Source organism: Botrytis porri, assembly GCF_014898465.1.
Source record: "Botrytis porri strain MUCL 3234 chromosome Unknown BPOR_005, whole genome shotgun sequence".
In the NCBI taxonomy this organism is placed as follows: Eukaryota; Fungi; Ascomycota; class Leotiomycetes; order Helotiales; family Sclerotiniaceae; genus Botrytis; species Botrytis porri.
Genome location: NW_024066079.1, coordinates 881,111 through 895,361, shown reverse-complemented (window position 1 = coordinate 895,361; position 14,251 = coordinate 881,111). Strand labels below are relative to the sequence as shown.

At 37.8% G+C, this 14,251-nt stretch overlaps 3 protein-coding genes across 3 annotated transcripts; 2 read left to right on the top strand and 1 right to left on the bottom strand.

The window, feature by feature from the left end:
* Positions 1-4,284: 4,284 nt before the first annotated feature.
* On the bottom strand, positions 4,285-5,412 carry EAF01_003975 (uncharacterized protein; the record flags this gene model as incomplete). The annotated part of the gene is made up of 5 exons (XM_038912229.1): positions 4,285-4,473; positions 4,592-4,810; positions 4,875-5,008; positions 5,081-5,122; positions 5,178-5,412. 5 exons carry the CDS (start codon positions 5,410-5,412, stop codon positions 4,285-4,287), a joined length of 819 nt encoding a protein of 272 aa, XP_038771913.1.
* An 860-nt stretch (positions 5,413-6,272) lies between these two features.
* On the top strand, positions 6,273-7,409 carry EAF01_003974 (uncharacterized protein; the record flags this gene model as incomplete). Its single annotated transcript, XM_038912228.1, has 1 exon — positions 6,273-7,409. One exon carries the CDS (start codon positions 6,273-6,275, stop codon positions 7,407-7,409), a length of 1,137 nt encoding a protein of 378 aa, XP_038771912.1.
* Positions 7,410-9,114: 1,705 nt separating this feature from the next.
* Positions 9,115-9,753, top strand: EAF01_003973 (uncharacterized protein; the record flags this gene model as incomplete). The annotated part of the gene is made up of 2 exons (XM_038912227.1): positions 9,115-9,584; positions 9,645-9,753. 2 exons carry the CDS (start codon positions 9,115-9,117, stop codon positions 9,751-9,753), a joined length of 579 nt encoding a protein of 192 aa, XP_038771911.1.
* Positions 9,754-14,251: the final 4,498 nt, after the last annotated feature.

The window sequence follows — 14,251 nt, the reverse complement described above, 5'->3', positions numbered from 1 at the left end:
AAACGTTGCAAGGGTAGAGAATCCAAGCATCAACCAAGACCTATACACTGGGATATACAGCTCATCAGTGCAGCGAAACTGACCTCCAAGGCCTATCAAAGCGGATACGAAAACGGCGTTCGTAATTATATGTAAGATAGCTTGAAATGATGCCTGAGTAACTGAAATTAGTATAAATATTAGAGAGAAGAAAGACATATCTACACACCATATACATCTACAGTTTCACATCTAATTCATATTCCACTTTGTTCGAAGGGCTACCAATTTTTAAAGTTTCAAGACCCACCCAGAAAACCGTGGTGTCAAATATACACACGAGGATGTAAAGAACAAAGATTCTGGTGATGTTCACGTACAGGCATCTCTTTGGATAAAACTCCATAAAGGTTAGTAGAGTATGAGTTTCGATCAATCCAGAAACTTACCAAGCCATTCAAGATGCTGCGAAACACTCACCGGTAAGTCATATCCAAAATCTTTGAGGATCATCATTCCTTCGTCTGTATGGATGATCAGTATATACATTTGCACTAGAACTGTTCTGAGACTTACCATAGTCTAAACAAATCTTCTCAATTACAAGATTCTGGGTATCTGAATTATGATAATTCCTTTTACAGACATGTGCGAAAATAAAAGTCATACTGATCAAAAGCGGATATTGGAGAGCCCGCAACTAGTTTGAAATCTCTCGCACCGAATGATACAATTGGCTTGGTCTTGAATCCCAGAAAAATGATAAGTATAATTGTGATGTTAACCAAGATAGATGGTATTCCAAACAATGCTGAATTTCTTTGACACCGGGGCGGAGGTCTCATCGTGACAGTACGCTTTTGCTTTTTCAGAGTTGGCTTGGAGTTTTGAAGGTGTAGAGTTCTTGATTTTTATAGGCTCATTCATATAATTACAGTCTCATATGCTGAAATGAAATATATTCGCCAATCTAAATCTATGATTTGGATAATTCGCCAGGTGATTGATATTTGGGTTTACCGCAGAGTATTTGATAGTCTTACCGTACTGGGCCGGAACGGCTAGTACAGATGATAGATTATTTTTGCTATGTATTAATTTAGATGGAAAGCTCGTCTAAATTTCTCGTCTAGCCTCTCAATACGCTAGCGGCTAGTCGGACTAACATCCGGATGATCATGAAGTCTAGTTGTTTAATCATCAAACACCTGCTCGTATATTACATACCGTGCAACAATAGTTTATTAGACTTGCAGGATACAGCAATGATATCAAATCGGGACATACTTGCCATTCACAAACTTGACACTCCATTTTTTTTTAGAAGCGATTCGTGTCAACTTATAATCAATACTCACATGCTTGTCCACCCTAGACTCAGGATGAAAAAAGCTTCTATAACTTCTCAATTCAAATTGCTCTCTAATGTAGTAATCGTTCGCTTCTGTGATAAGTAGTGTACGAACAGGTACACTAATCGGACTCAAATATATATCAACACACATTCGCTTACATTACAAGATAAGCGATACCAAATTGGGATATCTTATTGACAAATTGAGGCTCCATCGTTTCCCAGGAGGCAAAGCAACAGCATAGTGTTAGATGAAAATTGTATCCAGTTCCTGGCTCCATATACCAAAAACTTCTTTCGAGTCTCCAGCAATTTCTTGAGCAATTATGCTTCTAATTGCTGTCCCTGATTCAAAGATGCCATACAAGATCACAACATATTCATGAAAACAATTGAAATGAAAACTCCCACACTCAAATTGATAGATAATCTCATACCTTCTCTTCAATGTGATCTTAGATTTCGTCTGAGATTTAATTTCAAGTCAAGCAAATCCTCTGATGATAGCATGACAAATGAAGTTTTTACCCCTATCCCATGAAAAACCAACGCAACCATAGAAATTCCGACTAGACTCCAAATCGCGTGGACCGGAATGCAAATCTCAGGAGTGCATTCCAAGCCTTGAATAGCGCGTGCTAGATTCCGCACAAACACGATTTCATTCACAGTGAGTGACACGAACTCGACGATGGCCTAGTTGCCAATATTGATATAAGTTCTAGATAGGATGTGAGAGTGATCCTACACAAGTCATATCAAAGACTCCTAGTGAAGGCTCAATTATCTCTAATATGGTTGAAAAACTATGCGCTTCGGTGAAAATGGAGATGGAGCAACCCGCCGTGATGAGGTTGTAGAAGAAAATGACGTCTGACATGACCGATCCAATGAAAGCACCTGAGATTATTAAGATAGAACAGGTGAAGAATTTCGGCGTCTCGCCAAGCTTGGAAAAATGTTTCAAGGTTTCCTCTAGAATCCCGTGACTCAAACGGAGAAAGGTTTTCTCCCAGCTATGGTATGTGACTGGGGAAAGCTGTCAGCACGTTTTCTTTACACAGTTATGTTATTTCTCACGCTTTGCTCACCAAAGGTTGACAAAGCCCATTGGATGATTGATTTTCAAATCCCGCGATAAGGTCATTTCTTCCGCAAATCGTCATGAAGTATATATCGTAATGGTCACATACATTCTCTGGTGATCCGTCAGCTATCTTTAGGTCTCACATATCTAGTAATAGAATCGGAATCAATTTGCATCCTAGTATTATAGTGATAATGAAAACAGTGTCACCATAAACCCTAGAACGACTATCCACGGATAATACTGTTTATACCAAGGCATATTTATCATCATGATAATATGCTTTTGACCTTGGTAAATATTAAAGGAGTTAAATTGACTTATCGAAATGAAGTCTGAGAGCTGATATGCCTTACTGTGACACGGGTAGTTTGATGCAAAGTGCCTCAAGTTATCGTGGAAAAGATTGGGGGTAGTATGTAGGGCGGTGTATGCTTGATGGCTAATGGTGTTGTCTTAATAGCTCCAGAGTCTAAACTGACTACAAACGATGATATACTACGTTGATGCTTAATTATGCATTGCTCGCAAGTGTGAAGTATCCCACAAACTCACGACGATCTAACATCAATCCTGTCACCTGAATGAAGAAATTGCCGTATGTTGACTGCCACATATACAGATAGGCCTTAGCCATGTTTCCTCGAAAAATTGTCAATATGCTGTAATCCTTTTTAGGGGCCTTTGATGAAGATTTGATTTTCCTGCAACCGCTTTTGCGTGACTAATCTTGACGATAATAGTGAACCAAAAACAGGAATTATAAGACTGGAAGAAGATAGTAAATTCCGCTTGGAGACATGGGGCTTTACTTACCTACTCGCACCTGCCTATTCCTGCTATTCAGACCTCTTTTTTTTTCAACCCTGAGATTATATCCAGAAAGAAATCGTATATACCATTCATAACAGAGATGTTGAGGTACTCCCCAGTATCAGAATGCGCAAAGGTGAAAGCACTCCTATGACTACGCAAGCCAAGGTTACGTCCTTAAATATAAGAATTTCGACTTGCATGATGGTGTACATATTTAGTGAAAATATCCTCACTATTCTTTGGTGAAAGCTCAAGTCTTGAGAAGAGATATGGACTCTGTGTTTCAGATACTTCGTCCACTTTTCCTCCTCTTGTAGTCATTGATTGTGACCCACAGGTGACGTCTTTTGGGAGTCATAATATTTACGTGCTTCTTCAGACAGGCTATGAGAGCGGTTGTGCGGAGCCAATACATTTGGGGGTAGTTTGATATTACCTGAGACTGCAGAATTTCCAATAAGAAGAAAAGACAAAGAGTCCTAGCGCAATCTTTCCTCCCTTCCTCTGAGCTCCAGAAGTTTGAATGCTCTAGAGGTTCTCCCACTTCTCCAATTTATCTGATTTTTGAAACCGGATATAGCCTTCTCCTCCGTCGGGTTGGGAGAAGAAAAGGAGAGATTGTAAGCGCCATGAGAACGTAAGAAATAATAGATAATAGCTAAGCATAGGTAAGTTCTCACGACATCTCTATAAGTAGAATATTGAGCACACAGTCCAAAATCACAAGACAGTATTTGAAAACCCTTATCTTTCCATATGATATTTGAACAGTATTCACACAAGACATGCCAATTCATCAAAGCCAACGGAAAAACAACGAGTATAAATTCCCCAACGTCCCGAACGCAGCCAAGCTTCAAGAATATCAAACCAAACTATCTTTAACATGCTTAAACACACCACCCGCTCATTACCAAGCATTATAAATCCCCAAAGCCAGAAATTCCATCAAAATCCTACTAAACATCCGTCCAACTTCTAACGTAAGATTAGCAGGTATTGAAACCAGGTAATATACACCGCCTTGCTAATACTATCATCATAAACTTCAACCTGAGCCACGACCGTATCCTGCATACGTTGGAGGTGGCGGTCCTTGAGAGGTTGAGGTTGAGGTGGAGACCTTTGAGGTCCCCGTGCGTATACATTTGGAGACGGCGCCATTCTCGTTCCAAGAGGCATCGACATTTGCATCGAGGCCGGGTACCCTCTCGAAGTAGGCCTGAGTTGCTCTTGCCTAATATTGTGGGCCGGGACCTGTGACCGTTCAGCCTCCTCACCAGAATCAGATTGATTTGAGTCCCGTCATCTAGAGAATATCGACGTGGATCCTCACCATTTCATGCAGCAGGAACCGAAAACTCTTGAATCGCTCTCTCGTTCTTGAGTGTTCCCACAATCAGTATCTCCCTACTCACGAGACTGAAGAGCACTGCCGTGAGCCCCAACCCAATGATGGTAGTACTGATATTTACAGTGATTTCATCTTCACTAACAGACTGAATTTGCCACCGATAATCGATCAAGATCCATGGGCAGGCGATTGCAGCCGCAAGCAAGGTGAAGAAGGACATCTAAATGCATTCCATAAGAACACATTTTTCGAGAAAGAAAAAAGGCAGAGAAAGATGTACATACAAAAGCCATCGCATTTTCGATTTTGGGGTGATGTAGATGATTCAAATGAACCTTTATGCCGAAGAAGCCATGGGCGAGATGGGCGAGGCCACTCAGAAAAAATAAGGCAAAGATAATTCTAAGATTTGGAAATCCTGCGGGTAACCATATGTTAGTGGAGGATCAAGATGAAAACAGCGAATATAAACCCCAAGAATGGGTTTTACCAGCAAAGGAAGCATCATCAGAAAGAACCACCGGTAAATTCCCTAACAAAAAGTGTCAGCAGCTTCTACGTGAACAGATCGAGTATATTAAACTTACCATGACAGCCGTCGTTGATCCCATCAATCTTAGACCGGCAAACTTTGAAGAAATAAACTCTATATAAATCAAACTCCTCAGAAGGGGCGTATAACTGCAGGAGCCGGCCTGGCTCAGATACACTTCCTACAACGAGAATAGTTATGATGAACGTCACAACCAAAACGATGAGGAACATTTGAAAGTACTTTGGATATGTCTTGACCTTATCCGTGAATTTTCTATGAATCTCCATTGTGGTAAATGTTTGATAGATGGTTTGTTTGCTTGTCGTGGTATTTGTCTTCGAGGGTTGGGTATCTTGTATTGTAGTGGTTGAGAAGTTAAGAAGTTAAATATGAACTTCTTCGACTTTTGTGTTGCCTAGTGTGGAACCCAAGAGTAATAATACATTTATTTAACTTCGATGAGTAATATTTAGTCACTTGAAGTTGATTTACCAACTCTGACTCTTTACTACGCGCGAGTCACTGGAAATACACGAGCATGTGTCGCTCAAAGATGGAGAAAGTCATAAGGCTAACATTTCCTCAGCCATGAATTGGAATAATAATGACTCCCATAGCCATTTATTGACTTCTCTTACTCATTCCACACAGTCAACGTCACAGGAGCCCATCGCATCATAGCAGGCGGACTGATTGTGAACGCATCTTGCCCACCTCGAATCATTGTCAATGAAGTATATCTCGATGCCAAGAGGCTGTAGAATATGAAGTTTCAAACTCTTCAATAGAATTCAGATAAAGATATACCACGGTGCTTGCTATTACGAAAACAACTTGCCGACTGGCAGACTCACAGTGCTACTGTAGTGGGTTCTCCCAATCAGAAGATATTCACACAGATTGAGATAAAATACAGAGGGAACCAAACATCAGGAGGAAAGCAAATCTCAAGCGAGAACTATTTTAAGAACGATGAATCAAAAACGCCACCACAATTCCTCAATATTCTCCCTGCATAACCAGCTGAGACACCAGCGCAAAAGCAAAAAGACAAAGATAGGAAGGAGCCAGATAAACCATTTCATTTTCCTCAATCCGCATAAAAACACAACTAGGGTTTGCGATCTTTCTTCACCATCTCTCGAAGATGTTCTTCACTTTCCTGTCGGGAGCCCACGGTGTACCATGGAAATTTATATTTCTATGCGTCTCGGCGTTGGTTATGGTTCATTACGTGTTGGTGGATATTCCGCCTAACAATGAGGCCATACCAGAAACATCAAAGTCAATTGAAGCAACAGATATATTCCCAAGTCCGACGCCTCCGAAACATGCAGGTTCTGCAGGAACTTTTGATGAATTCAAGGCAATGCTTGGTATCTTTGGTGGGACGGAAACCTCGAATTCAGAAGACGCGAGTCTCCCAGAGCATACAACGAGTTCAGGAGCCTTGGGACCCGGTCATAGATTCAAGAAACCATTCCTTGGATCTAAGCAGGATACTCGAGACGACGAATATATTTCTGTGTGCATGGCAGTTAAAGATCAACAACAAGACTTACCCGAATTCTTCATCCACCACTACTATCACCTTGGGATAAAAAGATTCTACATCATGGATGACGGTTCTGACCCACCTTTATCGGAAATGGAGGATTTGGGTATACCTCAAGAGCATGTAACTTTCCAATACTTCAATAAATCAGAACATACCTACTATATGCAAGAACACGTCTACAAACTTTGCGTCGAAAAGTACCGGAGCAATCACACTTGGATGGCTTTCATAGATGCCGATGAATATCTGGAGATGACGGGAAAGGAAAATCTGATCGAGTTCCTAGAATCTTACGACGAAGATGATCACATCGGGGCAGTATATGTATCTTGGATGACACATTCCTCTGCTGGCCTACTGAACAGACCCAAGTCTGTGCGCCAGGCCTACATCGATTGTATATGGGACGGGGAAGGTCATAATGTGCTAGGTAAAACCATTGCCAAATTGTCACTCTATGCTGGTCCAAACACCGTCCATCAGGTGCGATGTAAAGACGGAGCGATAGTTGTTGATGAAAACGGGATCAAGGCACATGTAAGACGATATTCGCCGACAAGAGATCGAATAGCACTGCATCATTATGCGTTGAAGAGTCGAAAGGAATATCAAGAGAAAGTCGATCGAGGCAATGCGATGAGTACTCCGAAAAATTGGGGGTTTTGGGATAGCGTTGAAGGCATGGCAGGTATAGAATGTCTTTCCATGACAGAATATTATCCATGAACAAGAATCATCTAGGATGAGCTTTGGAAACATTCGAGCTGTGTATTGGTATGTTTGAGATCGACATGAAATTTGTACTTAATACAGATTTGTGTTTCCCAATTTCAAGTGCGTTTATTGTCTTTGATTGATCTCCTGGTCCAACGGGGTTGTTTTAGAGTCAGTTGATGGTAGTCCTAGGTCTTTAATCGTGTGCCAGATAGAGTTCCATGATCTTCATTCACTCCTCTGATATGATCTGTTAAGGGTGTTCGAATTCTCTCAATCCAGACTGGTGAGAACAATTTTCATAAGTAGATCAGACCAGATATTGCTATTTTCTGTATCAGAATAATATCCCGGAGACTTGGACTTCCTGATGGAGTAGTCTCTCACACAACAAAGCGTCGAGTCTAGAACAGGCGATGGGATTTTCCGGTCAAGAAAAGTCTCAATGATAGGAATACTGCATTCCATGTTCACATCGTGAAAGTCCAGGTCTTGCAGCAGCCCCAGCTCTCTGAAGGCTACTTCAAGAATCTCTAGTTTCTGCGTCTTGACGAAGGGTGTAGTAGTCAGCCTAAATGCAATGCGAAATTACACCTACATAGATACTTCCACGAAGTTGCACTGAGCATCGGTATTGAATGAGCGATACAGTATTGGTAGGTACTCGAGTAGATTTATCACCATCCTTCTTTCGTCGATATCGGCTTGTTGCCCAGACTCACGGTTCGCATGATGATGGATGGTGAAGCTGTGGACAGTTCATGAGGCAGATCTTGAGCACATTTCATCGGTTTTCAATGCCGCTCTTGAATGCTTCAGCTATCTAGGAATAAGCTTTGAGGTCAAAGCGGTGAAATTTGGTGCGCGACGAGATAAGAAATGATTTCGAACTTTAAAAGCGGCAATTAAATGAGTGAGTTTTGGTAATTTTTAAACTATATTCAGTTAGTCTGAGCGTGTTTGAGCACTTTATTTATCCACCTTGGCACCTTTTCCACACCACCACCTTCTTCTGAACTGGTTAAAACGACGATGAATAATAATTTGAGCAAGATAGAGCAAAAAGGGTAAAAATAGTAAAAAGAGTAAAAAGAGTAAAAGCAAGGTAGGGAAACAAGGTAAATATGCAGGCCATGATTCTTTTGGAGTAAACTGTGAAAGTTTTGATATCTTTCGTTTGACACTCACTTGAATATTCACTTCAAACAACAGCCTCAGTATCAAACTCAACCCAACCTTGACGACCTCACACACCCAAAGCAACAACTGCTTCTTCCTCATCTTCATCTGATCTCCCAATATCCATCAGACTGGGCATACTGAAACCTTCGCAACCAAACCGCCTGTTCGGAACATATTCCTAGGTAGTACTAGGTATCCAGAGCCTCATACCTTTCTCCCCCGGATTTTCATGCAAAGGAATCTAGAAACATACCGTACTTCGAACACTTCCAACTGCCTCAGATCCGCTTGTTTGCAAATATCTACCTCATAACTTCTCATCGTTCTTACCTCCACTATATTAAAGAGTTTCTGTCCTCTCTTCCTTCAAATCATCATTCAATCAACTCAAGTTACTACTACATTAATCCATTAATCCTTATTTGCATCAACAAACGATCCGCCGGCGGTTCATACAACATCACTACAAATATCCATACATTTATATTCTCAACAAAACTTCTACTATCACCCACTCCATCAACCTTCAGCCAAAATGGATATGTCAACATCCGACATGGATATGCCCACCATGTCCACCATGGCCAACAGAACCACAATGGACATGTCCATGATGTCAATGACCTTTTTCATCTCCAAAACTACCGCTCTCTACTCTACCATGTGGACTCCAACAACCGATGCCGGCTACGCAGGAACCTGTATCTTTCTCGTTCTCCTCGCTACCCTCTTCCGCGGACTTCTCGCCGTCAAAGCCTGGAAAGAAAGCGCATGGCTCGCCGAAGAAACCAATCGTCGCTACGTTACCGTTGCTGGAAAGGGTCCCAAATCCGAGCGTATCAGCATAGATAGCGATGCGAAGAATATGACACTCAGTGAGAATGGTATGGAGGAGAATGTAATGGTTGTTAAGACACGTTCTATGGGTGTTCGACCATGGAGATTGAGTGTCGACCCTGTGAGAGCGGTTATGGATACTATTATTGCTGGTGTTGGATGGTTACTGTAAGTCTTTCTTCACATAATCTCTTTGGCTTTATAGAATATGGACTAATTGGGAAATAGTATGCTCGCAATTATGACTATGAATCTTGGATATTTCCTATCTGTCTTGGGTGGTACGTTCCTTGGAAGTTTGGCATTAGGTCGTTATGTCATTGCTTTTGAGCATTAGACATATCAAATAATAACAAACGACCTATAAATGTACTGCGGCAGGCAAGCGGCTTTATAGGATTTAATTTAATGATTATGATCATGGGATGGGATGGGATGGGGATGGAGAATTGAAGGAGTTTAGGATGACAAAGCGCACATCATTTCAAAGAGAGAAATGGTTGATGTTTTGACTGAGGGGGGGATTTGGGTATTATGACTCGTTAATGAAGCATGATTGTTAAATTACCTGATGGATCAATACGATGTGATAATTGTTTGTCTGGATTTGGGAGTTTTAAAAGGGAGTTGGGGATTAAAGAGATGGCATCAATATTGCTTATTAGCATGAGCATCAGCATGAGCATAGCGTGAGCATGGGAGGAGCACCATGGGAGGATAAAGAAGATGAGAGCTTGTATAGATTCATACAGATCATATATACCAAGAAAGAGAAAAAAAAACACTTCAAAATAAGCTCTTTTCCCATCTCGAGCGATGACATCAAAAAAAACATGAATTTCCTCACATTCCTATCCAATCCAACCCCATCAAACCCACCATCTAAAAAACGAATCCAAACTCCAAATACACAACCTCCCGTTTTAAATCCCAAGCACAACCATATCATATCATTTTTTTTATCTTTTTATCACACCACATACTAAATACTGAATACCAAATAGTTACTGCGTCTACTCGAGTACCCGTTCAATTGCAGTATGTATGCACGTATGTATGTACGACCTCACCTCGCACAAACTCCTGTCCTGGATATACCTCGCTTGGAGGTTGTGTTGCGGTTTTTTGTGGGGTTTTTATTTTTATAGGGTGTGTGTGTGTGTGTGTGTGTGTGACAGGAGGGGAGAGCCTAGGACTTGAGTAAGGAGTTCTGTATGTTGTGCATGCATGTATGTGGATAGCCGGGTGTGGGACGGGGATGGGATGGATGGAGATGGAGATTTGTAATGTCAACGCTGTGTATTATACGGGATGGTACGAGGCAAAGGGAGGAGAGATGGAGATATATAGAAGTGGATGTGGAAAGGCGATGCGTATGTGGAGATTGGATTGGGAGGTGAGGGAGGGAGAAGATTAGGAGATTTGAAGCAGGCTTGAGCACTCATACCCTACCCAGCGTTTTTAACCTCATTAGGTATTTACTCTACCCTATAAATATATAATAGGATAATTACCTTAAAAAAATCAAAAAAAATCACTAAATATCCGAAATATTCGGACTAAATATTATATAATTGTTTTGTAATTATTATCTATAAAAAAAAGATTATTTTTAATTTATTTAATAATTTAAATCTATAAAATAATCATATTAAGATTATAATAATAAATATAATCCTTTATTCTATATAGAAGTTTTCTTTATAATAAGTTTAAATTATAAAAAAGTTAAATAATATAGTTACTATGAATAGATAATAACCGATCGTCTAAATCATACTAAAATTCATTCTTAAAACGAATGAATTTGAATATAATTATATCTGAATTAGTTATGTATACTTATTAAATTCTATTAGGTTCTAATTATAGATTTCAAAAAAATGAATAATTTATTTTTAAGATTTTTATTGATTGTATTATATAGCTTTGAAATATAGTAGTTTGAAAATTCTAGGATTTACTAGTAAAATAAGCGAAATTTAAAGAACTTTTATAAGGTTTTATTTCAATGATAAAATATCAATTCTATAATTCATATTAAAACTGAAAAACTAAAAATTTAAGTCTTTATTATATAACATAGTTTATCAGTGGGTCGGTTATATCAATGGATCGACTACTTTTACCTTGAATTATTATTCTATATTCAATACGCGTTTTCTTTATAATTAATTATGAAAATTCATTCTAAAGAAGTACGCATAATCTTAACTATTCAAGCTATTAAATCAAATAAAAAATTATCAATTCGAAAGGCAGCTTAGTTTTATTATATACTTCAACTATATTGGGTGATAGAATTCAAGATAAACCTAATATAACTGAGAATCGATCAAAAAGTTATAATTTAATTGAATTAGAAGAGGAAATACTTATTCAATATATTCTTGATATGGATTTGAGAGGTTTTCCATTTAAACTTAAGAATGTGGAAAATATGGCGAATTATATTCTTGAATTGAAAAGTGCGAAACACATCGAGAAGCTTTAGGTATATTGATTTGTAAAGCATTGAATCGAATTAAAGATACATTTTAATCGTATTTATAACTTTTAAAGAGTTCTTTACAAGAATCCCAAGCTTATTAAAGAGTGATTTCAATTAATTGCAAATATGCGAGTGAAATATAGCATTTTGGACAGAGATTTCTATAATTTCGATGAAATAGACTTTATGATGGGAATTATATGCACAGTAATGATTGTTATTAGTACTGAGAGATGTAGTAGAAGTAAATCTATACAATTAGGTAATCAAGAATGGGCTATAGTAATAATATATGGAAATGAAGAGGGCGAAACTATTTCCTTATTTCTAATGGTTTAGGAATAGGTCCATCTCTTCAATTGATATATCGAAACTGATCTTTTTGTGGAATAAGCTATTAAATCTATATCTAATAGGTGAACAAATAATAAAACAAGTTTAGAATGATTAAAACATTTCGATAAGTATATTAAGAATTGAAAAAAGGACAAATATCGAATGTTAATATTAAATGAACATGAAAATTACAAATCAATAGCTTTTCAAATATACTATAAAGAGAACAATATTATATGTTTATGTTTATCATTATATTTAAATCATTTAATTCAATTATTTAATATTAATTGTTTTAGTAATCTAAAATGTTTATATAATGATCAAATTGATAAATTTATCAAAACATATATTAATTATATTTCAAAGATTGAATTCTTTATAGCTTTTAAAACTATATATAAGAAATCAATCACTTCTCAGAATATGAAATCAGAATTTCGAAGAATAGGTTTAATCCCATTTAATTCTAAAGCTGTACTCTCGAAATTAGATATTCGAATTCGTATACCTACCCCCCCCTTTTTCGATCTAAATCAATGAATCTCTTAAACCCCTTGCAACCTAATTAAAGCTCTTTTTTAATTAACATTAATTAAATCTCGAATAACTTATTATCAAGTAAGCTTCCTTATATTTATATTTAAAACTGTATTAACTCTAGTTAAAGGTACAAAAAGATTAACTCATAAAAATACATTTTTAAATATAAAGAATCGTATACTTTAGGTAGCAAATGAAGCATTAAGTAAGTATTAATACACGAAAAAACCCCAATTATATTAAGGAGGAATGCTTATTGAACAAAAAGCTCTTAATATATTATTTCAGTAAAAGGTTGATATTTAAATTCAATGTGATAAGTGTTACGGGAGCTGCCTCTAGGGTCACGTGGAAGTGGCTAGAGATCTCTCGAGGTGGTTTAGACTAGACTTCAAGTAGGAATTCAATAAGGTTGTAACTGGTTGCAATTCTCGTAACTATAGTAATGAAACTAATGATTGTTCTTGAGCACGAAGCTCTACATGTAAAGAAACCCTTTCCCTTATATAGACCTTTGCACTCTGCGATCCCATCGATCCCACTCACTGAGAGTAGTGGGCGTAGTGGGATCCCACTGATCCCATTGATAATAATCGGTGGGACTGATGGGATGGTCCATCACGTGATACTAGTCCCGTGAGTCTTGTCGTCCTGTCTTATTTCCTGTCCTAGGGCTAATCCCTTGGGAGCTTACTAATCCTAGCAAAACCTCTCTTGCTTACTGTGTCCTGTATTGCTTATTCTTCTTAGGACCCTACTGTCCTAGGAACCATGTCCTATGATTCAGTGTATTCTATAACTAATACTATATACATGCCTGAGGCTTTCCTTGGGTGCTTAGTGTCCCCCGGTATACTGCAGCTGAATCACTGAGGCCTATAATACCATTATAGCCTATAAGTCAGTGATTCTACAGCCTGTTACTAATCCGTTGTAACAATAAGTATCAAAAAGAGGGAAATTCTAATGGGGAAGTATCTTTTAATTAATGTTGTAGTAAATACAAAAAGACAGATTATAATACAAGAATCTATCAAAATAATGTAATAGATCCTAGATTATTAGACTCTTAATAGTTTTAATTAATTGATTTAGTTATTGTTGAATAATATAGCTTTGAAGTGACAATTCGAGGTAAAAGTGGCCGATCCACTGATATGACCGACCCACTGATAAACTACGTTAAATAATTCATCTGAAAATTTTTAATTAAAAAGTATAATAATAAATATTAATAAATCATTATATAAGAGATATAAAATCGCTATTTTTTAGTGTAATTAAGACAAGCGGTCATTATCTGCATCCTAGTAATATATATATATATTTCTTACTATTATTTAAATCCTTTAAAAGAATTATAACTATAAATATTAATTGATAATTAACTATTCAGATTAGAATTTACAAATTATTATAAAGAAATAGATTTTTATCTTATTAATTGAAAACCTAGTAATTTAAG